This window comes from Osmerus mordax, chromosome 26 (genome assembly GCF_038355195.1).
Source record: "Osmerus mordax isolate fOsmMor3 chromosome 26, fOsmMor3.pri, whole genome shotgun sequence".
Lineage (NCBI taxonomy): Eukaryota > Metazoa > Chordata > Actinopteri > Osmeriformes > Osmeridae > Osmerus > Osmerus mordax.
Genome location: NC_090075.1, coordinates 3,071,860 through 3,097,456, shown reverse-complemented (window position 1 = coordinate 3,097,456; position 25,597 = coordinate 3,071,860). Strand labels below are relative to the sequence as shown.

Sequence of the window (25,597 nt, the reverse complement as noted above, 5' to 3'; positions counted from 1 at the left end):
GGGACTACCACTTCATGGCGTCCAGGGAGCTGATGGAGAAGGAGATCCAGGAGCACAAGTTCATCGAGGCAGGCCAGTACAACAGCCACCTGTACGGGACCAGCGTCCTGTCTGTCAAAGAGGTGGCCGACAGGAGAGAGCAGTGAGGAGAAGAGCAGGGGAGGGAGGAGGAGGTGGGAGGACGCCAGAGACGGGAGGAGGGAAAGGAAGGGAAGGGAGAGGGTGACAGGAGGAGGAGAGGAATCCGAGCGGAGGAGAGGAGAAATACAGCAGGGAAGGAGGAGAGAAGGGGATGTGAGGGAGAGGTGGAGATACCCAGATATCAGGATGACTGTAATGCTCTTTCTCTCTCTCTCCCTCTCTCGCGCGCTCTTTCTCCCCTTTCTCCTTCTGTCTTCTCTCTTTCTCCTGCTCTTTCTCTCCTCTCTCTCTCTCTCTCTCTCTCTCTCTCTCACTCTCCCTCCCTCTCTCTCTCACTCTCCCTCTCTCTCTCTCTCTCCTCGCGCGCTCTTTCTCCCCCCTCTCTCCTTCTGTCTCTCTTTCTCCTGCTCTCTCTCTCTATCCCTCTCTCCCTCCCTCTATGTCTCTCTCTCCCCAGGGTAAACACTGTATCCTGGATGTGTCAGGCAACGCCATCAGACGCCTCCAGTTGGCCCAGCTCCATCCCATCGCCATCTTCATCAAAACCCCGGTCCATAGAAAACATCATGTGAGTTCACCTCTCACTTTTCTCCGACGGAACTCTTTGGCTCCGTCTAGTCGCGTCAGGGGTGTGGGTCTTTGAACAAGCCTGGGGAGGGGGGGGGGGGGGGGTTCTGGGAATTTGAGTTTCAGAAGATATAGGTTGTTTGGAAAGGTGGTATGTTACAGCCCATATTTTGAGCAAGTGTCTTAGACATCTCTGTCTCTCTATCTCTTTCCATCCCCTCCCCCTCCTCTTTCCATCCACCTCTCTCTCTCTCCTTGTCTCCCTCTCTCTCCTTGTCTCTCTCTCTGTAGGGAGATGAATAAGAGACTAACTGAAGAACAGGGGGAGGAAGACGTTTGACCGAGCCTTGAAGCTGGAGTTGGAGTTCACCGAGCACTTCACTGGGTGAGTCACACACAACCGCTCCACACACACACAGATCCTGCACACATCTTAAAAATAATCTACTGTACAGCTGGGATTTACCTCTCCCCTCCCCCCCCCCCCCCCCCGCATTTTTTTCTACTTCTCTCCACTTCTCTATTCTCACCTCTCCTTTATCCTCACATCATCTTCCCTCCCTCTCGCCGATCCTCCTTTCATCTCCCTCCCGATTCCCCTCCCCCCCTCCTCCCCTGCCTCAGCCGCGGTGGAGGAGGGGCTCTCTGGAGGAGGTGTACAGAGCTGGTGAAGCAGATCATCGAGAGGAGCAATCGGGCCCCCTTCATCTGGGTCCCCTCCAAGGAAAGGCTGTGAGAGGACAGAGACTCTGGGAGACGCTCTACTTTCTCTTCTTCCTTTCTCTGGCTTCACTTGTTTTTCTATTACAAACCGTACTCGGTGTGGTCACTGGCCCTCTCGCCCTCTGACCACACACACTCACACACACACACACACACAGTCACACACTCCAGAACACTGCACGTCTCACTTCGTGGTAGACACAGCAGTGTTTGCAACGATGATCACTTGACAGAGCTCCCTAAATCGGACACTCTCATATAAACATGTGCACACACACACACACATGCCCTATACACACTCGCGCTAATCGTGGTGGTCAGGTGGGACTCTGGTGTTTTACATGGGCTCTGGATCAGACACCTGTCACTGCTCAGGGGGAGGGGCTACGTGTCTGACCATCAGATTGGGGGAGATGAATATGGTACACTTCCTTAATGTTTAAGGAAAATGATTTAGGAGTAATATATATGCTGTATGAATATGTTTTTTCTTTTTCTTTGTTGTTGGTTTTTTTCATATTAATGAAAGTAAATGCATTCATGTATGGGTTTGTAAAGAAACAGTGACACAAAGAGGCTAACTTTTGCACGTTCTAGCTTTAAAGAGCATGTTTTTGGGCTGTATGATTTTGTTTCATCCACGTCTGGATGTCTGGTGGCTCCTGTAACCCTCCTCCCTGCCTGTGTCGGAAACACACCAACATCTGTGTGTCTCTCCACACACACACACACCGCCCCGAGGTTCAGCGAGTGTTGAAGTTCGGTTCTTCACTCCAGCACAATGAGCGGTCCCTCTCTCTCTCTCTCGCTCCCTCTCTCTCATCTTCCATCCAATCACATCCTCTCCCCAGCCAGACTGAGGCCCCAGAGGCCTCAGGGCATCTGTTTGTCCCCCTTCCGTAGGACCTGCCCTGGTCGTGTCCCCGGCTCCTTCAGCCCTGTCCTCTCAGGGACGACAGCCTCCGTGGAGGAAAGTCAGCGTCTGTTTCTAGTATCCAGGTGTTTGGCGAGAGGCGACGCGCCCAATAAGAAATACATGAGAGATTCTATTGTACAATGAGATTTGATTGATTGCGCTCAGTCGACTGCCTATTTTGTTATAATGAAAGTCTATATGGAATTTTACTTTAAAAAAAACTTTTAAGCATCTGGGGAACTTATTTTCTTTGCATCGTGGAAAGGATATTATAAATATTAATATATATATATATATAAATATGACTATTTTCCTTTACTTTCCCCTTTTGATCATGTTGGTTGATAAGGGAGGTAGGACAGTTGGAGGGGGCTGGGGTTATGAAACATCCAACCATGACCTTTCACCCCTGCTACCTGGGTTAGCCTGTGTTACTGATGCAGCCGTGGACAGCCACCACAGCTAGCTGTCCCCCACCCCTCCCTCCATCCCCCTTCATCGCTCCCTCCGTCTCATGAAGGCTGCGTCAGCTCTTTGTGTCATGTGATGTGCATGGTTAAAGCAATATTCGTTATTATAGGAAAACCAAGAGAGGGGAAGCGGTGGAGTGTCAGTGCGTTTGCCAAGGATTGCAGCAACATGTCATATCTTCAAGCTTCCACATAAGGCCAGACGACAGTATGTCGACGAGTCTGTCCCTGGCTTGTGTCTTCAAGAGAAGTTCTGAGCAAGCGCCCTAAAGCACCACTCACCCAGCCGTCAGCGGGGGTGTCATCAGGGCAGGTCCCTTCCAGCCTGGACCCCCCCTCCCATCCCCCACCACGCAACAACACACAGAGATGATTGTTTGTTTTCTATCTGACTGCTTCCTTCCTCTGAAACACCTCTAACTTCCTGTATGAATATGTATATAACACGTCCTGTTTCCTTCCACATGTCTGTCCCTATGAAGAGAACTGCCAATAAACTGTTTTATCAGAAGACATTGTGGTAGGGGACTGTTTCTTAGCAAGACTAACGTAACCTCCCTGTGAGGTAGTACTGAAGTCACGCACACACACACACACACACACCAACACACTCGTAAAGGGTATCCAGTTCATATGTACACTAAGGATGTAATAAAAAACGATAAAATGTGGATTGAGTTGTAAAGGTCAGATACAAGAAAAGATAAAAAAAATATGATCCGGATTATGAACCCTCATATCCTACTGGTAGAAGTTGTAAAAAGGAAATATGCCGAAGCACAAAAAGCAACAACAAAAAATAACAGGGATTGCTGATGCTGGAATTATGCTTCAGGTGTAATAACGTTTACGACAAAGAATGGAAACTGAAGACATAACGTTGATGTCCTGCGGTACACAGAATCACCAACACTTTTCCATCGTTAGAACCTTTTTACTGGGGCACGTGCTCCAGTATAAATCTGCTGTGCCCCAGTAAAATCAAAAGTTTGAGTTTTAACAATTTACTTTATTAGTCAGTGCATTCATTTAGATTGATAATCCCGGAAAAAATATAAGCAGTATGTCAACAGCTGACAGGAGAAGACGAGACAGACTGATCAGGAAGACCAGCGCTGTCCTAGGACGCCCCTTGGACACAGTGCAGGTGGTGGGAGAGAGGAGGATGGTAGCAAAGCTATCATCAATGATGGACAATGAATCACACCCTATGCAGGACTCTGTCTCTGCACTGAGCAGCTCCAGGACACTGTCTCTGCACTGAGCAGCTCCAGGACACTGTCTCTGCACTGAGCAGCTCCAGGACACTGTCTCTGCACTGAGCAGCTCCAGGACACTGTCTCTGCACTGAGCAGCTCCAGGACACTGTCTCTGCACTGAGCAGCTCCAGGACACTGTCTCTGCACTAAGCAGCTCCTTCAGCACCGGCTCCTTCACCCTAAGTGCGTGATGGAGCGGTACCGCAGGTCCTTCCTTCCTGCTGCTGTGAGACTGTACAACCAGCACTGCTCTACACACACAAACACACACAGGACTCAACCACTCTAAAGAAACTCATGGACACACTTAAAGGGCAAACTACTGTGCAATATTTACATTTATTTATTAATATTTGGTCTTCATATGCAACTGGTGCTATCTTTTTTAAATCTTTTTTATAATATCTCATACTTACTTTGTAAATAGTATGTATACTTCTGTCCACTTTGCTGCTGCAATGACGGAATTTCCCCATTGTGGGACGAATAAAGGTTTATTTTATCTCTTCTGAGCTTGCCAAATAGCCACTGCAGCACGCACACTGAAGTCCAATGAGTCGGACTTGGCACACGAATCGAGATAGGCTAAGAAAACATTACAAAACTAAAGAAAGTTTCTAAATTATAGGCCTACCGATCATCATATGTGGACTAAAACATAGAAACAATATTACATGAAGCTCAACTGTAATTGCGCTCAAATGATGGCAAAAAAAATGTCATGGCATTAACTATAGTTTGGCAGATGTCCCTGCCAAAGCTGATATCAAACTTGCGTCCCTGAACTGTTTTATAGTGGGTTAGGCAAGGTGAGTTTCTATAGCTTAATAGTGCATTGTGCGCAGCAAGTTTGAAAGAAGAAAAAAAGGGATATGAATAGGGGTCTGTGCCCCAGTAGAGTTGTATGTCTAACAACGCCTCTGCCTTGTCTTCTCATATTTACATGATGGTTTTTAGTCAACCTACACTTTCAATATACCAGAAACGCGTACTTCATCTTTCAAATGAACATTGGTATTTTATCTGCCAATGAAAAAGAAATACCCAAAAGTCCAGAAGCGGTTGACAGTGGAAAAGCACCAGGTCAGCAGAGGGTGGGTTAACTTTCTCCAGTCAATGCCTTCAGTGTTTTGGTCTTGGCTAACGGCCATGTACTGATGGTAGGGACGTGTCATTCCAGGTAGACTGTGGGATCACAGGGTAAACACATCAGCGACACCAATTACAAAAGACAGAAGGACCAAGAAACGCCGCGTGGATTTCACAATTGAGCTGTAAATAAAGACTAAAAACTTTATTCATATCCGACGTCCGGATTTTGTCTTGGCATTTGGACTTTGAAGCTTGAGTCAGAGGTCAGGCAGTTATAAATACCAGCATTGAACAGCAAGTGAGGCATTTACGCACCAGGGTGATATCACTATGGCCATATGGATTCTATTCGGCTCTTTTTTTATGTTACTGCAAACTGGTAAGAAATGTTTTACATTTACATTTATGAATAGATAATTAGCAACAGTTTTTACAAAAATGTTTTCTGCAACATATATTTTTTAAATGAAATATTTAGCCTAATAAATAATGTACTCTACATTTAGTCATTTAGCAGACGCTCTTATCCAGACTCTAAAACAAATTGCTGTAGGATAGATAAAACCATTTGTTACAAAATAATGGTAACTAGATAGAAACATTTGGATATAGAATAGAAGACGAGAGAACCCTTAGGAATAAAGTTAACTTTAGGTTCTTTAGGGAACCCCTTTCAGGTAATTAAAAAGGTTCAGTCTGAAGGACAGTTTTTAAAGGGTTTTGCTATAGAAAATGACATACACTTTTAAGAGAGGATTCAGGGGTAGGTGTATTGTGGATACTGTAGGCTACATTAACCTTGTGGTAGTTGTGCCAGAGTTTGAATTGAATTGCGGGTTATTCCTCTCTCCAGCCGCCGGTCAGACCAGTATACGGTGGTGCACCATCTCTACAGGGGAGGCGAAGAAATGTAACGCCATGTCGCAGGCCTTCACGAGCGCTTCAATCCGTCCGGAGCTCAAATGCGTCAGCGAGCCTACAGTGGAGGAATGCGCGCGGAAAATCATGGTGAGCGGAGGAGAGGGAGTATTTATTATCCATTTCAGAAAAGGGTTACTTGATCATTATAAAATTATTACGAATATTGAAATACCGTTTTTTAAAACGTCACACACCCCGCATAACCACCACTCTCTCTTGTTACACAGGAGAACACAGTGGACGCCTTCTCCGTGAACTCTAAGGACATCTACGAACTGGAGAAAACGGCTTCCTTCAAGATGGCAGCTGGGGAGTCGGACTCTGCAGGTAAGGAGCTCCTATCAGCCTTATCTGGTGGCTCTGGAAGCCTCGAGGCAACCTTGAACCCACACACAGAACAGTGACTCCGTTCAGGCAGTACTGTGAACTGATCCACATCCAGGTTTACTGTTTACAACTCACTTGAACTCATGATAGAGAGGTGATAGTTTTTTTTATAGATCGTCAAATGTTCATTTTGATCCATGTGAACCAGGCCCCTAAACCAGACCCTTCATCAGACACTTAGAGTCGTTTCTTTCTGATCTGTGCCAAGTCACACTACCTCAGTCTAACCCCTCAGCTCTGATACCTTGACCTTGACATCCGCAGGAGAGGGCACTGTGTACTATGCTGTTGCCGTGGTGAAAAAGGCGAACCCCAGCATCAACATCAACTCTCTGAGGGGCCGTAAGACTTGTCACACAGGCAAGGGCCGCACGGCCGGCTGGAACATGCCCCTGGGCTACCTGATAGACCAGGGCAAGATGTCCGTCATGGGCTGTAACATCTCTCAGGGTAGGATTCCCATCTCTCTCTCTCTCTCTCTCTCTCTCTCTCTCTCTCTCTCTCTCTCTCTCTCTCTCTCTCTCTCTCTCACACACACACACACACACACACACACACAGGTGTGTTTCACACAGGTAAACACACAAACACCATTTTTTTTTTTTTTACTGTTGTCCAAATGAAGTGTGTGTGAATGCTGTGTGTGTGTGTGTGTGTATTTCCAGGGGTGGCTGACTTCTTCAGCGCTAGCTGTATCCCGGGGGCGCAAGGCGACCCCCCCTCCCTGTGTAAGCTGTGTGTGGGCAACGGGGCGGGGCAGCACGTGTGTGACATGACCACGGACGAGAAGTACTTCGCTTACAGCGGTGCCTTCAGGTATCACACACACACACAGACATGAACACACACACAGACACGCACAAAGTGTCATGGTGAGTGGTGGGGTAGGACCCAAGTGCAGGAGTGTCAGCAGGCATTGTCGAACAAAAGGGGTTTATTACTCAAAAGCCAGGGAAACAGATAGGGTACTCACAGGAACACAGGTAGTAAGGACAAGACAAAGACTGGACACAAAACACTGGACACTTCCTGTAGGTTTTGTTTCCAATATTCTTTCTGTCTTTCTCTCCTCTCACTCTTTTACTACTTGTTCTTCCGCTCTCTCTGTCTTTTCCTCTGTCTATTTTTCTCTCATTCTCTCTCTCATGTAGGTGCCTGGTTGAGGATGCAGGAGAGGTGGCCTTTGTAAAACACACAACTGTGGCAGAAAACACTGATGGTATGCTGATCTTCCTTTGCAACAGTCAGACAGACAGGCGAGGAGAGAAACAGGCTGCCAGCCAGTGAGACAGAGAAACTTGACAAAGAAAACTGGAAAAACAGATAGACAAAGAAACAGGCAGTTAGACAGACAAACAGACAGAAAAACAGAGAGATATACAGACAGACAGTATGGGATAGAAGGACAGACAGGTACCCTTCATGACCGCTGCTCTGTCTCAGGTAACGGGGATGTCTGGGCTCAGGGACTGAGGTCTTCCGACTACCAGCTGCTGTGCCGTGACGGGACGCGGGTGCCCGTCTCCGAGTACCGGCGCTGCCACCTGGTCAGGGTGCCAGCCCGTGGCATCGTGGTCCGCAACGACATCACCAGCTCCCTGGTCTACCAGATGCTGAAAGATGGACTGGTGGGTAGGCTCTAGGCCCCTTGACTTGGTGTAGGTTGTCTATCGAGTCCTGGTTCCTGACTGTGGGGTTGTTGACTGGAATTGGTGTCCTAAGTTCTAACCCTGTGTTGGGGTACTCTTTCCGCCTGCAGCAGAAGTCTGGGTTCTCCATGTTCTCCTCGGTATACGGTACCAACCTGCTCTTCAGTGATTCGTCCACGCAGTTCCTGGAAGCTCGTTCTGAGGATCCTAAGGTGTGGATGGGAGACGTCTACCACAACGCCCTGAGAGCTATGGACTGTAATCCTATTGGTGAGCCCTCCTCCTCTCCTCCTCTACACCTTCTCTCCTCCTCCTCTCCTTCTCTCCACCTTCTCTCCTTGGGCGTGTGTGTGTTTGGGCGTGTGTGTGTTTGGGCGTGTGTGTGGGCGTGTGTGTGTGTGTGGGCGTGTGTGTGTTTGGGCGTGTGTGTGTGTGGGCGTGTGTGTGTGTGTGGGCATGTGTGTGTTTGGGCGTGTGCTTTGTAAAACCCATCTGCGTGTGTTTCCAGAGGTCCCTGAAAGCCTGCGCTGGTGTGTGTTGTCGAGCGGGGAGCAGCATAAGTGTGCAGACATGGCCGTCGCCATGCAGAGCAAGTCCCTGACCCCTGTCATCCAGTGTATTTATGGCTCATCAGTAGAAGATTGCATGAAGAAGATCCAGGTAGGATGTCATCGCATCGAGTCTTTTCCCAGCGACACATCTAAATGGTCTCGAGTCAGCTTTGTATTGAGGGTTAAACAGCAAACTTGTGTGTGTGTGTGTGTAGAACAAAGAAGCCGATGCCATCACTCTGGATGGAGGCTACATCTACACAGCAGGGAAGAGTTATGGTCTGGTTCCTGCCACCGGAGAAAGCTACACGGGTAGGAGCTACTGGATATCCAGTGTTACCCATAATCCCTCTTTCTCTGCTTCCTTCTTCATCACTATATTGTTCCTCGCTCTCTCTCGTTGTCCCTCTCTCTCTCGTCGTCTCTCTCCATCTCCCTCTAGGGGACTATGATGGTAGTATCTACTATTCGGTGGCAGTGGTGAAGAAGTCGAACCGGGACATCCACACTCTGGACGACCTGAAGGGAAAGAGATCCTGCCACACAGGCTACGGTCGCACCGCCGGCTGGAACGTTCCCATGGCAACACTGATGGACAAGGGTATCATCCGATCCCAGCCGTGCGAGATACCTCAAGGTAGTGTGTGTGAGAGAGGGGTGTGTGTGTGTGTGTGGGGGGGGGGGGGGGGGGGAGGGGGGGGGGGGTGCACCGTGGTCTTCTGTAGTTTTTCCATCGTGTGTCTGACTGTCTCCTTATCTTTACCCATGATTCTTAGCGGCGGGAGAGTTCTTTAAGAGCAGCTGCGTCCCTGGGGCCAAACAGCCCGGTTTCCCTAGCAACCTGTGTGACCTCTGTATAGGGGACATCGCCGGAGAGAACAAATGTGTCAAGGACAAGGACCTGTATGACGGATACGTGGGAGCCTTCAGGTAAAGGACATCAAGTCCCACAATGCCCTGCTCTCACATACTCATCTCTGGGGCCAGCTGAACAGCTGTGTTAAAAAAAATTCATTCTGTCCAGGTGTTTAGCTTCAGGAGCAGGGGATGTGGCCTTCATCAAACACTCCACAGTCTTCCAAAACACTGACGGTACAAGCTGTGTGTGTGTGTGTCTGTGCAAGTGGGTTATTGTGTGAGTAAATGAACGTGTGTAGTATGAGTGAATAGTATGTGTCTGCACTAAACAACATTCCATGGACAATTTTCTGCAGATCATCTCCAGGTGCCACAATATTTCTCTTGAACAAAACGTGTAACTTGCGTGTGACAGGTAACTCTGAGGAGTCGTGGGCAGCGGACCTCAAGTCCTCCCAGTTCCAGCTGCTGTGTCCTCAGGGCTCCAGGGTGGAGGTGACTCAGTACCAGCACTGCAACCTGGCGCGTGTCCCCTCCCACGCCGTCATGGTACGACCCGACACCAACATCCATGCTGTCTTCGGCCTGCTGGACAGAGCCCAGGTAGGACTGTACCATCCTGCCCACAGCCAGGAGGGACGACAACCTCACTTTCATCATCCACACATCAAGTCAGACATTTAACGCTCACTTTCTGCCTCTCAGGGCTACTTTAAAGATGACGCAGGCGCAGGCTTCCGGATGTTTGACTCGACCGGATATGAAGGAACCGACCTGATATTTAAAGACTCCACCGTTTCCCTGATCGGTGTGGCCGACAAGAAGACCTATGAGGACTGGCTGGGGCAGGAGTATATGCACTCTCTGACCAACATGGAGTGTAACTCCTCCAGTATAGGTACGCCACACTCCCACAAACATATAGACACTGCTTTGACATCCACTCTTTCAGATAGATTCAGGTCATTCGGTTCAGTGATTTCTTGATGTTGTTTTCCCCCAGTGAGCTCCTCTGCCTCCCTGCTCCTGGTTGCTGTGCTCAGCTCTGCGCTCTCCTTCCCCTGGGCCTAGACACGTCTAGACCCTGGCCTTCTTCCCCTACCCCTGACCCCACGTCCCCCCTGCCCTCAGCTCCAACCAGTGCCACAGCCCCAGCCTCAACCCCTCCTCACCCCAGCCCCGCCTCGCCCCAGCCACATCCCTAGCCCCAGCCTCAACCCTTCCTCACCCCAGCCTCAACCCCTCCTCACCCCAGCCTCAACCCCTCCTCACCCCAGCCTCAACCCCTCCTCACCCCAGCCTCAACCCCGCCTCACCCTAGCCCCAGCCCGCCTCACCCTAGCTCCAGCCCGCCTCACCCTAGCCCCAGCCCGCCCTACCCACCCACTGCCCTCCAGTCCCATCTCTGTTTATTACCTACCACTCTTCAGCTACGCGTCAATCACCATCAGTGCCTTTGAGCACTCTTGTCCTCTTGTCTTTTACAGTGATTGCTGACTACTCTACTAGATGAACTTGCACTTGTGGGTGTAAATGATTAAGGGGGGGGGACAACATGTTGAAGCTACTTTTTGACTTTTGGTGATGACCTCTGACCCTTGGACCAGAGGGCGGGGGGAACCCATTCAGTAAGAGAGATGACTCATCGATGGCATTACTGAGGGTGACTGCCATATCAGTGCATATGCTTTTGCCTGTTACATGCTTTACTATACAGTGTTCTTTTTGTCTCTCTGGAGTCACTTTCTTATGCTTTACACTGACTACTGTACTACTTTAACGGGCACGCGCCATATCTGGGAATATGCCGTGCCCTGCACATGCTATGAGCTAATGCCATATCAGTGAATATGCACTAGTGTTGCACTGGGACCACATGGTCTGTGTTTGTGTAATGCGGGATTTTTGTCAACAGGTGGTTTTCTTCATTTGTTTCTCCCCAAGTGGTACATACAAAATCAACGGAAACCTTTGCACTTAGATTGACCATTAGATTTGTAGTTGTTTCTTAGCTCTGAATCTAATTACTGCTAATCACAGGCACAGTTTTAATATTCATTTATTTGGATCTAGCTGGTAGCTCCAGACATGCGGGCGTGTAGGTCGGCAGTTCCATTCGTGTTGGGGAGAATAGAATGACGAGAAACATCCATCTGTATTTTAATATACAACATATTTTGTGTCCAAGTGGAACATTTTGTTGAATGGACAAAACATATGCTTGAAATGGTCTCAAATGAACCATATCCCCACTTAACATAAGAATGTCATAAGAATGTTCCCCAATTCTGACCTCCTGCTTCTATGTTGACAGTGTTCAACCACGCTGTACTCATCTCAAGATGCTCTAATGCTAACCCATGTTCCTGTCCTGAGCATGTCTGCTCCATTTAATGTATATTTTAATGAGAGATGTATTTATTACTTTGATGCTCAGGTACCATATCAGTGTATATGTACTGACTCATTTCTGTCAGAACTACTGCTTGCCTTAACCCCTCCAAGCAATATATTGATGAAATGATAAATATGTAACTAATATTTAGTTGCCAGGCCAGTGTGTCTGCAGAAGTATAGCTACATACTGCTTCTTGAAGTATTTTCTCTACTATTCTTATTAAATATCAGCATATGAAAAAGCCTATGTGGTATGTTGTTTAATATTCTATGGTTGGAACATGGGTCTCCATACTATTATCTTACATTCTGTCAACTGCCATTTGGACACTGCTTCTTTATAGCTACGTGCAAGATAACACAAGAGATTCTGGGATACACATTTCTTATGAAATACATAATACATCTCTTATGGAAATACATATTATGGAAAGATTGACACACACAATGCTGTTATTACAGCCATCAAGGAGAAAGCAGTGTGAGTGCAATCTGTGCATGGCAGGTGGGTAGAAATGGTGTAGTTGATTGTTTAATTACTGACAGTCCAGCATACAGAAGTGTTGTCAAGTCTCAAGTACTTGATAACCACACCTAACATATAATGTTGCCTAAGACCGATTTTGAATGGCTGTATAATTTGCCCGCATTTTCGTTCACTCCTTGATTCACTTGAGTCTGTCACATGAATGGGACTGAGGCTTAAAAATAGGCAGTGAGGTCCTTCACAAAGTCTTTATGGTTTAGTGGACATTGTTTTTTCAACTTCATTTCTTTATTTGCCTCGATGCGTCTCTGAAACCTTCTCTAATTTCCTTGACAAATGTCTCTCGCACCCTCCTAAATCTGGATCCGATGTCGCCCACGCCTCGGGGAATCCTCCCACCGGCTTCTTCTCGTACCTGGCGGAGGGTATCCGACTTCAGCATCTTGGCAGATGCATCTTTCCCCGCGATCTGTGCTTTGGTAATGGCAAAGGCTGTGATCTGAGCTGCACGTCTAATGGGACGAGAATCAGCCAGTCTCTCGATGACTCGAGGATTGTTTAGCAACGTGAATAACAGACGAATGATGCCCATCTTTGTACAATAAAGGTCCTTTAGCTCCGATAATTCGCCCCTGTAACGAGAAACATGCCAGTGTTATTTAAGCATGTCACACGTACACAAGGCAGGTAGCCTATCCAAGCGAATCCTGCTTGCTACTATTATTAACTACCTACTGATTGTACAGTAGCTAGGCTAGCTAAGAAGCTACCGTTGAATAAAAGCATAGCCTACCGCTTTCACAATATTTTATTCCAGACAATGTAGGCTACAATTACAATGCTTACAAGTAGTGCTATTAGATCCCGCATTGGTATGTCAATGTATTTCTCTGACAAACATAATCCAAACAACAATTTACCTTTCAATGGTTCACCGGGGTGACCGAGTTATGACATTGCAGAACGTATTATGACTTTACGTTTCTGGTCGGTCTCATATTTTGACCGGACCAGCTCCACGAAGCCGTGCTTGTTTCCGCATCCTGCAAACGCAAATTAGTTGTTAGTCCTCGTTTCCGGTTTTGCGAATTTGCCTTCAGAATAAGAGAATGGCCTGAGTTGTGCCATAACATGTGACATCGGTGGCAAACATCACTACATTTTGGGATATAACGAGCTATTATTTTGTGATTGGTTGAGTATAATACAATTATCTAATGACTGTCCAGATGATAACATGTAAAATAAAAGTTCATTTGGTCTCGTGACCTTTATTTTGAAACTATTTTATGAAATCAACCGGAAGTTACTTTCTTTATCGATCTGCTAGTCCGCGAGAGCAGGCTCATTGCTAGCTAAGACAGACAAACGACGAAGTTTTAGTTAAGTTAAAATCAAAATGTCCATTAAGTTGAATGCTCTTTATAGTGACTCTTACGTTGATATAAGCCAATACAGAGACCAGCATTTCAAGGTAAATCAAATGACCAAGTTTCAACTGAATTATTGACGAACTCACTGGTGTTTGGCTAGCTAGAGCTAGCTGGTATTCGTATATTGTCATACATCCCCAGCCAGACTGAGGAAACGTTTGCTCTCCTATAAACTAAGACCGCTATTTGGATATGCACATCACATCTGAATCAGAGCCGTTGATAGAAACAAAACTAAAGCACATCTACTGGTTTGATCTTTAGAAGGTTGAAATTGTGTGTGTTTGTCTATAGTTTTCTTGGTTCAGTCGTATCCATAACATTTCTGTGGACCTGAATCAAACAAAACCAGTGAGAGGGATACATTGTATAAATGTGCTGGTTACGACTCCTCACTAATCTCCCAGTGTCTGTGTTCAGGGTAACCGCTATGAGCAGGAGAATCTGCTGAAACAGAGCAACACGTTGTATGTGGGCAACCTGTCCTTCTACACTACAGAGGAGCAGGTCTACGAACTCTTCTCCAAGAGCGGAGATGTCAAGAGGATCATCATCGGCCTGGACAAGGTGAAGAAAACAGCGTGTGGATTCTGCTTTGTAGAGTATCCTTCACTTTGACTCCTCACCAGGGTTGAAACGTTTGGTTGGGCTTGTCGATAAGCTACTCGGTTCTAGCAGGGCTATGAAAGTCCACTCCAGGTAGAAATGTGATTGTTTGCTTGCTACTCAAGGCAAAATTGAATAGGGTTTCTATTCTGAGGCATATCCCACATACAGTATCAATCACTCGAAACTATCTCAATAGGATGGGTATAGCTCTGTAATTTCTACTGCATATCCAGAGGTTGCAGGTTCAAATCTTCCCCTGTACATCCCTGTGGATAAAAGGGTCTGCTAAATGAAGACATTATTAATCTAGACAGATCTGGCTTCAAACACACAAAAAGGTGTATTGTCCTCTCTGGCTCATTCTCTCGTTCCCAGACCTTAACCCCAATCCAGGTACTACACACGTGCAGATTCCGAACACGCCATGAGGTTTATTAACGGGACACGATTGGACGACAGGATCATCAGGACAGACTGGGACGCGGGTTTTAAAGAAGGCAGGCAGTACGGCCGCGGCAAGTCAGGGGGTCAGGTAAGTCCAGGGATTCTGGGTAAACATGGGAGGGGTATGTGTTCTCATGGGGGACGTGTCTGTGATGATTGGCTGGGACACAAACTTAGAGGGGGTTAAAATCTTGAGTGCATCCTAATTTATTTTATTGATGTTTTCTCGTGACTTCTTTTGATATTTGTAATTAACCCTTGTGCTGCCTTCAGGTCACATGACCCAAAGGTTCATAACGATCCATCGTTGTGTTTACCCAATTTTACCCAATACAAAAACAACTAAAATTTTTATTTTAACCTTTGCAATGTGGGGGGTCTGAGACAGCCCAACGGTTAAAAGAAAATGCTTCACTTTGTTTTTGTATGTGGTAAATTTGTCGCAATACGACTGTGGGTCACAATGACTGATGGGTCAGAATGACCTGAAGATAACACAAGGGTTAAAAGACTGCATTCGGATCTATCATGAGGAGACAGTCTTGCTGTGCGGCAGAAACAACAAGTGGGTGTCTTTCTCTCCTCAGGTCAGAGATGAATACAGACAAGACTATGACCCCGCCAGGGGCGGCTATGGGAAAGTAGTGTCTCGATAACGAGTCGCTGCTCTTGCCCCTGTTCCTGTGTCCTTCTATGTTCTGTGCTGTGTGTGTGCCTCTTTCAGGTGAGGGATAAAGATAGACAAGATTATGACCCTGCCAGAGGAGGATATGGGAAGTTAACTCTACAGAGAGCCCCAGAGGGTCGCCACAGTTTTTAGCTGCTGAGTTTTCAGTTGAAGCGGAGATGTGAAGTAGATCTGAGGTTTAAACTCTCGTTATCGAAGAGGAGGGGGGGTACTCCTACCACCATCACCACCTGCCATTGGTGGGGATGGTTCTTTTTTATCGTTTTATTTTGTGACTTCTGTGCGATGAGAAGACTTTGTTTTTCCATTTTAGTCTGAAGTTGCTGATAGTCTACATCTCCCACTCATGTTTTCATCACCCAAACTGCATGAATTTGTTTTTCTAATAAATGTTGTTTTTGTTACTCCTAGTTGTTTCCTTTTACTCGGTACAAGGTCAGAAGCAGACACTGTCAGACAGCTTTATTGTTATGCTTCAAGTAACTTTACACACTCCGTAAGAGGACCATATCTTTATATGTATTCTACAGTTTGCTCAAGCGGTCAACATTGACAGGCCCACTTTAAGTTCCCAGAACATCGGCTCCATGCCACAGTCACAGTAGTACTGTTTTACATCATCGAAAATACAAAAAAAACGAAACACAAGGGCATCCTTAAGCACATGTCTTACTCCTGTACCCTCACCTGTGGTCAGGGTAACCTTGTTCCAGGTCTATATGGTCTGGGGGCCCTATCACTATTTAATCAACAGTCAATCTTGACCACATCTGCCATATGTGAGTCAAATTCAGCTATAGCTGGATGAAAGCTTTGCAGATGGAGTTGTCCAATTGGAATTGCAAATGTAACTTTTAGGAATTTGAGCAGCATGGAAAAACAGAACCTGAATCTAACTTAAATATACTAAACTTAGAGATTCAACTAATATTGGGGTAATTTGCACTACCTACCATACGGTTCAGATACCGATAAAACTAAGTTAATGTACCTGAAGAATGGATTCAGCCTCAAGGTCTGATTGCACTGGTAGTTAGTTCAAATAACCCCAAACCAATTGAACACGACATAATCAAAACCATAGATAATTTATATCAACACAAGTCAAAGCAATTGAACCAGTATACACAAATATAATTCAGCTGTGATCATTAACACTTTAATGGTTCCATGACTTAGCCTGGTCCCAGATTTGTTGTTACCAGGCAACCAACACAGAGGGACCAGCCTAATCTAGAAGTGTTAAAAAAAAAAAATCGAGCGATACAATGCAATACAGTGTGTTCAATAGTACTAGCTATGTTTTTCTACATGTTCACTGCCAGTCAACCTAGGGTCTGTTGTAATAATTGTATGAGTCTGGTTGTTCTAACAGGAACAGAGAGGTGAGGGTTCATTTTTTGGGGAGAAATGTTCTTCAACTGCAACCCAAACTCACTCTGGTCCACGCGTGAGCTAACCTCATAGCTAGCTCTGAACAGTGCGAAACTTGGCGAGGTGCTCAGAAGCAAACAAACTAAGAATAGACAGTCAATAGGCCGTCCTTACATTACATTCAGTTTACTGCTTCTGTTGGCCTCTTCCATCTGCAGCACACTACTGGCAGACATAGCAGGAGACCTCACACTGGATCCTTCAAGTTTCATCTGGAAATGTCTGCTCTGCCAGACATCTCAGTTCAGCGGTTGACGCGAGTAGACGGGTTATTAAATGTCACATGGGTCTGTTGTGGGAACGGACGTCAGCTCCCTGGCTCAGCCAATGAACAGCAGAGGAGGCGTTGTGGTGAGGGAAGTGGCATCCTGCTTCAGAATGGTTAGGAAAACAAATTGAAATGTGAAAGGTTAAAACTGACCAATCAGGACACCTTTAACCTCCTCTAAGGAATAAGAGGGCATCTATTCCATCTCGTTTTGGCGAACATCCTCGACTTGTCAAGAGCACAGCTTCCTTCTCATTGCGTTTTCTTCAGTCTGATTGGACAGTACTCTCGCCCTACATAGGAGTAAGGGTCCATCTGATAGGGCAGTGCTGGAGCACCCAGGAAGTAAGGGTGGATCTGGTTGGACGATACTGGCACCTCAGTGCTGCTGGGTCAGGCCACAGTCACAGAGCTCCTTGTAGATTCTCTTACGGACCCTGGGCATGTCGTCCTGGCTGAACTGCAGAGGGTGTTTCAGGGCCAGACACCTGCAGTACTGCCAGACAGAGAAGCAAAGATTCAACCTTGAATGTGTTTTCCTTTTTCTCCTACTCATTTTTCGGTTATAAATGCACCACTTGTCCACAGATGCCAATGCAATGTGGGAGAGGGAGATTAAGTTCAGCAGATGTAGTGTCCAGATGAAGCCAGACTCACCTCAAGGACAAACACGCCACAGTCACTGTCGTTCTTCTGCTGGGGAATCCCCTAGGGAGACGACCAATCACGGGTCAGACGACAACATCCCCAAAACCAATCACAACATCGACACCAAGGTGAACAGAAAGTGCACAGGCAGCAAACATCCTGTTCCAGCTATCAACCATTTACAATCACATTGTCTGGGCTACATTTAGGCATCCCTCAACATACTGTGAACACACACACACACACTACCTTGTTTATGATCATCTTCCATCCCTTCTGGAAGACAGCCTGCTTCTTCTCCTTGGCTTCAGACAGAATGTATCTCATGATGTTCTGAAGGGACCATGGCAACAGAAACGTGTGATCAGACACGACATGCTTGCGAATGGACCAAATCAGGGATGAAGGGTGTGTGTACTTCCGGGGCTTTCTACCAGGGACCTGGACGATGACACTCACGTCGACGGTGTGTTTGAAGACTATGCCCTGCGAGTCGTAGTAGTTGATGTGCTGATTGGTCATGTCCACCGTGATGAGAGACCAGTGGATCTCCAGATGGATGGGGATCAACAGTAGCCTTTTGGAGAACAGGTCCACCTGAAACACACACACACACACACTGCCTTAACTACTATTCTGAATAAATACGAACATAAATCCACAGACATACACTACTACCCCCCACACACACACACACGTGAAATCCCTGTGAGACATTACCTTTTTAGTCCACCTCTTAACCCCTTCGTAGCCCTTGGCCACAAGCTGTCTGTGGAAGAAGCTGTTGAAGAAATGGATCTGCGGGGGAGGACAGCGCGGCTCAGTTACCATGGCAACGGGACGGGGGAAAGCGCAGCGCGGGCGTGAGCCGCACCGTGCACACGCCCGGAGATACCGTATGGATAAGATTGGGACGTGAGCAAAGACGGATTCACAAGAAGGCAGCGAGGAGCCTGGTCTCACCTTGTGCTGAGTCGCTTCCAGGATCAGTTCCCCGTACATGTTTATGACCTGGAAACAGAGCACAGAGCGATCTAGAGAGGGTCCGCCCTTCCATATCTACATCCACCCATTATCTACAGCTATCCATTCATCTGCTTGTTCAAAGTCCAGCACTATCCTACCTGGTCGTTGACCCAGTTCTGCTCGTCCAGTGTGCTTAGGTCCTCCAGTGTCAGAGTGTGTTTGTTATAGGTCACCATGAACGACGTCATGGGAGCTGAGGCCAGCCCCGCCTTGTACTTCACCACCTCCGAATGGATGTTTAGCTTCCTGCTCCGACGGACAAAGATGGGGGTCACACTAGAGTATGAATTCAACTCACTGACCGAATGGATCTACTCAAGTTTAAACCCTGTGTTTATCCACACTGTTAGTGTGTTCTGATCTATCCCCAAACTAATTTGCCAAATGAACTGCAGTCAAACAGTCAGTATGGTGAGCCTTGCCAGCCCTACTGTCTGCAGTCGAGGCTAACCAGGGAGAGACCAGGATACAGGGGGACGTGAAGAGCTGGAGCTAACTTGCCTGTTGTTGAGTTCTGAGTTGCAAGTCTTCTTAAGATGCTCCATGATATCACTCTCACTTAAGGGGATGAAGCTCCCGTACTTCACATAAAAGTGTTCCAGGAACTCTTAAGATCCAGAGAGACAGAAGGAGAGAGGGAGACAGAGAGAGAGAGACAGAGAGAGAGACGGAGAGGGAGACAGAGAGAGAAAGAGAGAGAAAGCGTTCATTAACACTTCCTCGTTGCACTTCCACATCACACAAACACCCAGTTTGACTCAAGACTTCCACAAACGCGCTCTCTCCGACACACGCATTCCACAGAAGAGTGCGGTCAGGGGTCTCACCGTGGACGATTTCTCTGATTCCTTCATGGCTGTTGTCTGCAGGCCAGGGCTGGGGCTTGGAGGGCTGATCTGGTGGGGAGTTGCCCTCTTCCTGCACCCACGTCCCAGGCTTGCAGTACGTACAGTGGTCCCACACAGCGTGAGGATGGAGGGTGGTGTCCAGGAGTATGTGGATGGGGGAAACAGTGGCCAGAGTCAATGGTTCCACCTCCATTGGGGCAGACTCCATTGGGGTATGCTCCACCGAGGTAGGTGGTGGTGGCGGCGTTGGCGTGGTACCGTTGGACAGAACGACAGCTCCAGTTACCTGAGGTGGCGGCTGCTCCACCTCCATCACCCCACCAGTCTGCGGGGGTTTGCCAGGGTCACACACACCCTCTAGCTGCTCCTCCCCTGAGGGAACTAACCAGTCCTCCCTCAAACCATCCTCTCCATCTTCCACCCCTGACCCAGCAGTGCCAGAGCCAGACTCCCCAGAGACAGGCCCAGACTCCCCAGAGAAAGGCCCAGACTCCCCAGAGAAAGGCCCAGACTCCCCAGAGAAAGGCCCAGACTCCCCAGAGAAAGGCCCAGACTCCCCAGAGAAAGGCCCAGACTCCCCAGAGACAGGCCCGGCCTGCTGCTCCATGCCAGTCACAAGCTCAGCCACACAGTTCCCCCCCTGCTCCCCTGGAGGGTGTGTTGGTGACGGACATACAAAGTCCGTCACCTCCTCCACCACAGAGTCTTTGGTCTCCTCCACCTGCTCCGCGATCTCCACAGTCTTCTTCCAGGGCGGACGACCAGGTTTCCTTCTAGGGACGTCTCCCAGCTCCAGCGACCTGCCTCTCCCTGGGTAACCCCTCCCCCTGCCTGGATGGCCCCTCCCCCTCCCCGACAGGCCCCGCCCCCTCCCCGACTGGCCCGCACCCCTGCGTCCGGGCATCCCGCTGTGGTGGGTCTTCTCATCGTGGCCTTTGCTGTTGGGTCCACAGCAGTCACATGACTTGGGTGTTCGTCTCCTCCCGGATGAGCGGCCATTGGCGGCCCCCTGCTCCGGGGATAGAGCTGGAGCCTGGGGTGTTGCTGTGAGGGGGACTGAGCCGTTGTGTACCATGGCTCTGTCCTCAGCCCCTACCCCATCCCCCCTCTGCTCCTCCTGGGCAGAGCTGCTGACCCTTACAGCTCCACAACCATGAGCCTTCCCAGCGCTGCAAAACCACTGCTCGGGGTGTGTATTTGTGTGACAAGCCAGGAAGCCCAAGAGCGAGCCTCTGACCTGATTTTTTTGGTAGCCGAGATGTCAATCAGCAGCTCTAGACAGTAGCAGACTTGTTTAAGGTTTGCATTAGCTGGCTGTAACAGGGTGTCTGGAAAACTGTGAATGTGTGAAGGCCACCACACACTCAACCACGTCTCACAAGTACATTTTTGTGGCGGTGTCTCTTCACTGGGTGGATGCTGCATGCAATTACAGACAGAAAGAGTTAGTTTATAAGAAACACTAACGTGGCTTAATATGACAGAATATAATTGTAATCTACAGTGCCACCTTGCACCCAAATGCATGTATCCTTTAGCTTTGCCTAGCTCACTACTGGCCGCAAAATATGAAGATCTGTAGAATCAACGAGGACATGCGGCAAAGAGTCGACATGACTGCTCGAAGCAAACGCACCAAGACAGCTACTGCTAGCTGCCCTCAGACCGTTTCTTTTTTTTCACACCGTTTGTGCTAATTTGCACCGACAATGCATGCAATGCATAATATATCTATTTCCCCGGAAATTTCATTTGAGGACACGTCCTGTTAAGTTAATTGCTGGTAAATGCTTCATATTCAAACAGACTAACCACCATAACAATGACAAGAAAGCTGGCAACACAAATAGCTATATTTTCAAGACTTTCTAAAACGTGTTTCCTACCGGCGGTTGGGATAACTACTGTTTCATTCCGTTGCATGAGCACTACCAAACACGGCTAATAAGAAAAACAACACCAAATCATTACCTGATTCCGTGCAATAATATAAGTTTCACTGCAACCACGATTTTAAACAATTTGTGGTCAAACAATCCAGATCGTTGTCGCTCGTTGATTGCGTCACATTCATGGGCACATTGTAGGTCCAGCCTTTTCCGCCCTCTAGTGAAGAACGGGCGGTAGTGTTGTGAAGCATGAAACTATTATTACTACTACTATGAACATATTCCAGACCATGTATTTAACTCAACATATAAGAGCCAGACAGAAGGACATAATTTTTATTTTTCATACATATCGCAATTAATACCAGGCTCCCACATAAATGAATCATCAGCAAACCTTACTTTTATTATTTGTCTGCCTTGCATCCCGATGGCATCATTCATACTGTGCAATGTTGGGGAATTCTTCTATAAAATTGTCTATACACAATACTATTTTGTCATCCAGTGCATGCTTGCAGTTTCCAAAGCACCTTTTTTCTCTCACAGCTTCTACTTGATAAGTGTTGAGCGAATCAGATTTTAAACCATTCCAGGCCAAGGGTGAGCTTCCGCTGCCCAGGACAGTTTTTGGCAGCTGGGGAAAGTCTGGAGGGTGGAGGAACATGGGGGGGAGGAAGCACCATTACTACCCCCAGTGAGCCCCTCAATCTGGGGGAGGCTTGGCTGGGGTGCTGGGGCGGAAGGGGCCGGTGCTGGTGCTCATGGGGGTGAAGGTGTTTGTGTTTATGAGCAGTTTCCCCACTGTGGTGCCCAGTTTTCCCACTCTCTCCCTGGGCATGGGCTTCCTCCTCCACCTTTGCAGCCTGAGACGGTAAACAACAATTGCATGACTTACATTACATTACATCTAGTCATTTAGCAGACGCTCTTATCCAGAGCGACTTACAGTAAGTACAGGGACATTCTCCCGAGGCAAGTAGGGTTAAGTGCCTTGCCCAAAGACACAACGTCACTTTGCATGGCCGGGAATCGAACCAACAACCTTCTGATTAATAGCCCGACTCCCTAACCGGTCAGCCATCTGACCCCCCCACTTCAATCAGAAACATGCATTTAAATCCCTACAAAGGTGGCCCAAAAAGCAAGAGTTGATGAATAACAAATCTAGTCAACTAACAAGACAGAAATGATGGAATAATGAGCTGTCATATAACCCATCACAGCCCAGGCAGGCACAGTCATCCACACAGTATGGAGTCTCACCTCAGGTTCATAGATCTCACACTTGACCCCAATCGGCAGTTTGGTCTCGAAAACATCGTCTACTGTGGTGTGGGAGCCTCTGCAGAACCCTTTATGCTGAACGAAAGAAATCACGGAAAGGAAACATGATCAGGAGGACTGTGACGAAACCGCCATGCTTGTGTTTCCGTCACATACTTTGCGAGGTCGATTTGTTTTCGTGTGACGGTTTCACATCAGTAGGTGGATAGTGTGCTACTCACTGCAAACTGACAATCCATTAGTTTGCACTGAGCTTGATCAGCTGCAGTACCAGCTTCCTTCGAGCACTCGGTCTCCTGAATGGTGAACTCCACAAAGTAGGCCGGGCCTTCCATCCACTGCGAAAGACAAGGGACTATAACTATGAACCATCTAGGAACGACTATCCAAACTGTTTACATGTCTGAGATAACATTTTAGTCATTTAGCAGACGCTCTTATCCAGAGCGACTTACAGTAAGTACAGGAACATTCTCCCCCGAGGCAAGTATGGTGAAGTGCCTTGCCCAAGGACACAACGTCATTTGGCACGGCCGTAATCGAACCAACAACCTTCTGATTAATAGCACGACTCCCTAACCGCTCAGCCATCTGACCCCCCATCTGACATGCGTTTTCGTTCCCAAAGGCCCTCGGCTCACCTGCATGCTAGCTCCGGTCAGGTTGAGGAGGGTGAAGTAGTTGGCCAGGCCGTTCTCCCTGTTGTACTTCTGCAGGGACAGGTTGGCCGTCTCAACGATGATGGGCTCATCAAGACGCTCAGCCGTGGGACAGTCCGGACAGGTGTCCACGATGACCGTGGCAGGCACTGGACACAGGTCACAGGTCACACAGGTCGTGGGGTTCAAAGTACAGCTGCGTCAAGTTGGTCCACTAGGTCCAACGGTTATCAATCCAGTGTGATTCTCTAACAATGAACGAACTCATGGATAAACTTACATTCGAGAAAATGTCATGCATGTCTTTATTTCGGCCAAGACAAACTATTCTGGGTGCACTGTTAGGAACAGGACTGTGCTGACCTTGCTGAATGGCACATTTGTAGCTGTGAAGCACCACGCTTTTCTCAACAAAGACAGATGTCTCGCATTGACCGTAAACCTGTAGGTGAGACAGAAATGCTCATAGGATTCAAAGGTTAAAAGCCTGTGCTGGAGGATTATGAGATCAATTCTCTCCAAAAGTGGAGAACTAAAGCTTGAAGAAAATATGGTTGCAGCCAAACTGCCATAAGCGGCACTCTCACGTGGTACTTACAGGTACGTCTGACACATCTCTGACCACACATGCCTTCCAAGGCTTCCTGCTGATCACATGACAGTGAGTCTCCAGCACGTCGATGGTCATGTTGAAAACCACCCCTCCTTTCTCCTGAACACACAGACACAGAAACACGTCAGGACACAGAGATACAGGCTTAAAGTAGACAAAGATAAACAGCAACACTAAGTCAGACAGCGAGAGACGAGAAGAGACACATATCAAACCTCAGTCACAGACGCACAGACACACAGGCACACAGACACACAGACACACAGACACACAGATACAAAGGTAGACAGAGGTAGACACAGAAAGGCATAGAAGGAGACAGAGAGAGATAAAGATTCAGATAAAGGTAGACAAACACAGCCAAAGACAAAGAGTCTCACAGGCACAGATAAAGAGACTCAGAGACACAGACAAAGAGACTCACAGATAAAAAGACGGAGGCGCTTAGGTACTAAGAACATATTCTCCTACTAATAGAAAACAAACCAGCCACTAGAACCAAGATACGAAAGCATTCCTGAACTCTCGTTCGAGAGGAAACTTCTCAGCAACTCACCCCTGTCCCCTGGCTGACATCGTACACCCTGTTGAGGCTGAAGACGTAGCCCTGCGTTCTGTCAGCATTGATCTGACTCAGGGCCTCCTCTGCCACCCTCAGCACCTCCACGCCCTGGCACCCGGTGGCCTCCACAGGGTTGGCACTGCCCCCCTGCCAGCAGCACGCGCCCAGGACCAGCAGCCTCACACAGCCCCACATCCTGGATCGCCCCCCTGTTAGCTTTGCGTGGTAATGGCTACGGAGTGGCAGTCGCTAGCTACAGTAGGAACAGTTGTTGGTGTGAGGACTAACCATGAGCCAACCACAACCCTAGGTCATATTGGAGAGCGCTGGACTTTCACCTGTGGGGGAGTGAGGGGTGCGGGGCAAACAAGGGTTTATCTGTTGTTGACCTGTGATAAGGGTCTGCCTGTTCATCTGTGGATCAGAGGGTTCAGTGCTGGTGAAGGGGAATGTATGCAGAGAGAGGCAACACACTGCGTTCTAGCTGTACAGTATGGTTGCTGTGAAGCGTGCTCGTTTTCCTTGAGAACTTGGCTCAAGCAGTGAATCATTCCTGCAAAACATTGATTTACTTGGTCTCAAAGGTCAGTACACATTGATCACAGATGGCCCATTACAAAGATTTTCTGTTCTTTTCGACTGTACATATTATTCTATTCTATTCTAGTTTAGTTAATAGTAATAATAAAATAAAAGTCAATTTAAATATATTACTTATTAAATATCCCTCCCGCTAATTACATAAGTAATGTGACTGAACCTCTTGATAGA

At 47.6% G+C, this 25,597-nt stretch overlaps 5 protein-coding genes and 1 long non-coding RNA gene across 6 annotated transcripts in view; 3 read left to right on the top strand and 3 right to left on the bottom strand.

The window, feature by feature from the left end:
- dlg1a (discs large MAGUK scaffold protein 1a) overlaps positions 1–1,444 on the top strand; it is a 52,026-nt gene extending 50,582 nt beyond the window's left edge. The window contains 6 exon segments of the mRNA XM_067229443.1: positions 1–132; positions 597–682; positions 684–709; positions 1,000–1,030; positions 1,032–1,093; positions 1,333–1,444. The exon segment at positions 1–132 is cut by the window's left edge and continues 39 nt beyond it. Coding sequence (XP_067085544.1) covers positions 1–132; positions 597–682; positions 684–709; positions 1,000–1,030; positions 1,032–1,093; positions 1,333–1,444 — 449 coding nt within the window.
- A 4,054-nt stretch (positions 1,445–5,498) lies between these two features.
- meltf (melanotransferrin) lies at positions 5,499–10,726 on the top strand. Its single transcript, XM_067229802.1, has 16 exons — positions 5,499–5,547; positions 6,022–6,176; positions 6,317–6,416; positions 6,741–6,926; positions 7,142–7,292; positions 7,628–7,695; positions 7,920–8,104; positions 8,236–8,395; positions 8,634–8,785; positions 8,892–8,988; positions 9,119–9,313; positions 9,453–9,606; positions 9,701–9,768; positions 9,950–10,137; positions 10,240–10,432; positions 10,538–10,726. The coding sequence occupies exons 1-16, from the start codon at positions 5,499–5,501 to the stop codon at positions 10,603–10,605; spliced, it is 2,169 nt and encodes a 722-aa protein (XP_067085903.1). The 3' UTR covers positions 10,606–10,726.
- A 1,656-nt stretch (positions 10,727–12,382) lies between these two features.
- On the bottom strand, positions 12,383–13,393 carry LOC136936072 (uncharacterized). The gene is made up of 2 exons (XR_010875037.1): positions 13,339–13,393; positions 12,383–13,050 (listed from the first exon to the last, which is right to left on the bottom strand). It is a non-coding gene; the product is annotated as an uncharacterized lncRNA (long non-coding RNA).
- A 355-nt stretch (positions 13,394–13,748) lies between these two features.
- Positions 13,749–15,996, top strand: ncbp2 (nuclear cap binding protein subunit 2). Its single transcript, XM_067229803.1, has 4 exons — positions 13,749–13,892; positions 14,272–14,453; positions 14,854–14,992; positions 15,492–15,996. The coding sequence occupies exons 1-4, from the start codon at positions 13,818–13,820 to the stop codon at positions 15,558–15,560; spliced, it is 465 nt and encodes a 154-aa protein (XP_067085904.1). The 5' UTR covers positions 13,749–13,817; the 3' UTR covers positions 15,561–15,996.
- A 43-nt stretch (positions 15,997–16,039) lies between these two features.
- Positions 16,040–21,858, bottom strand: senp5 (SUMO specific peptidase 5). The gene is made up of 11 exons (XM_067229798.1): positions 21,788–21,858; positions 20,412–21,235; positions 19,796–20,306; positions 19,466–19,575; positions 19,067–19,210; positions 18,906–18,953; positions 18,663–18,740; positions 18,402–18,539; positions 18,192–18,275; positions 17,952–18,002; positions 16,040–17,790 (listed from the first exon to the last, which is right to left on the bottom strand). The coding sequence occupies exons 2-11, from the start codon at positions 20,889–20,891 to the stop codon at positions 17,674–17,676; spliced, it is 1,761 nt and encodes a 586-aa protein (XP_067085899.1). The 5' UTR covers positions 20,892–21,235; positions 21,788–21,858; the 3' UTR covers positions 16,040–17,673.
- Positions 21,859–22,280: 422 nt separating this feature from the next.
- Positions 22,281–25,021, bottom strand: si:ch211-284e20.8 (uncharacterized protein LOC563738 homolog). The gene is made up of 7 exons (XM_067230081.1): positions 24,821–25,021; positions 24,250–24,363; positions 24,015–24,093; positions 23,634–23,800; positions 23,214–23,330; positions 22,972–23,067; positions 22,281–22,571 (listed from the first exon to the last, which is right to left on the bottom strand). The coding sequence occupies exons 1-7, from the start codon at positions 25,019–25,021 to the stop codon at positions 22,281–22,283; spliced, it is 1,065 nt and encodes a 354-aa protein (XP_067086182.1).
- Between the last annotated feature and the right edge of the window lie 576 nt (positions 25,022–25,597).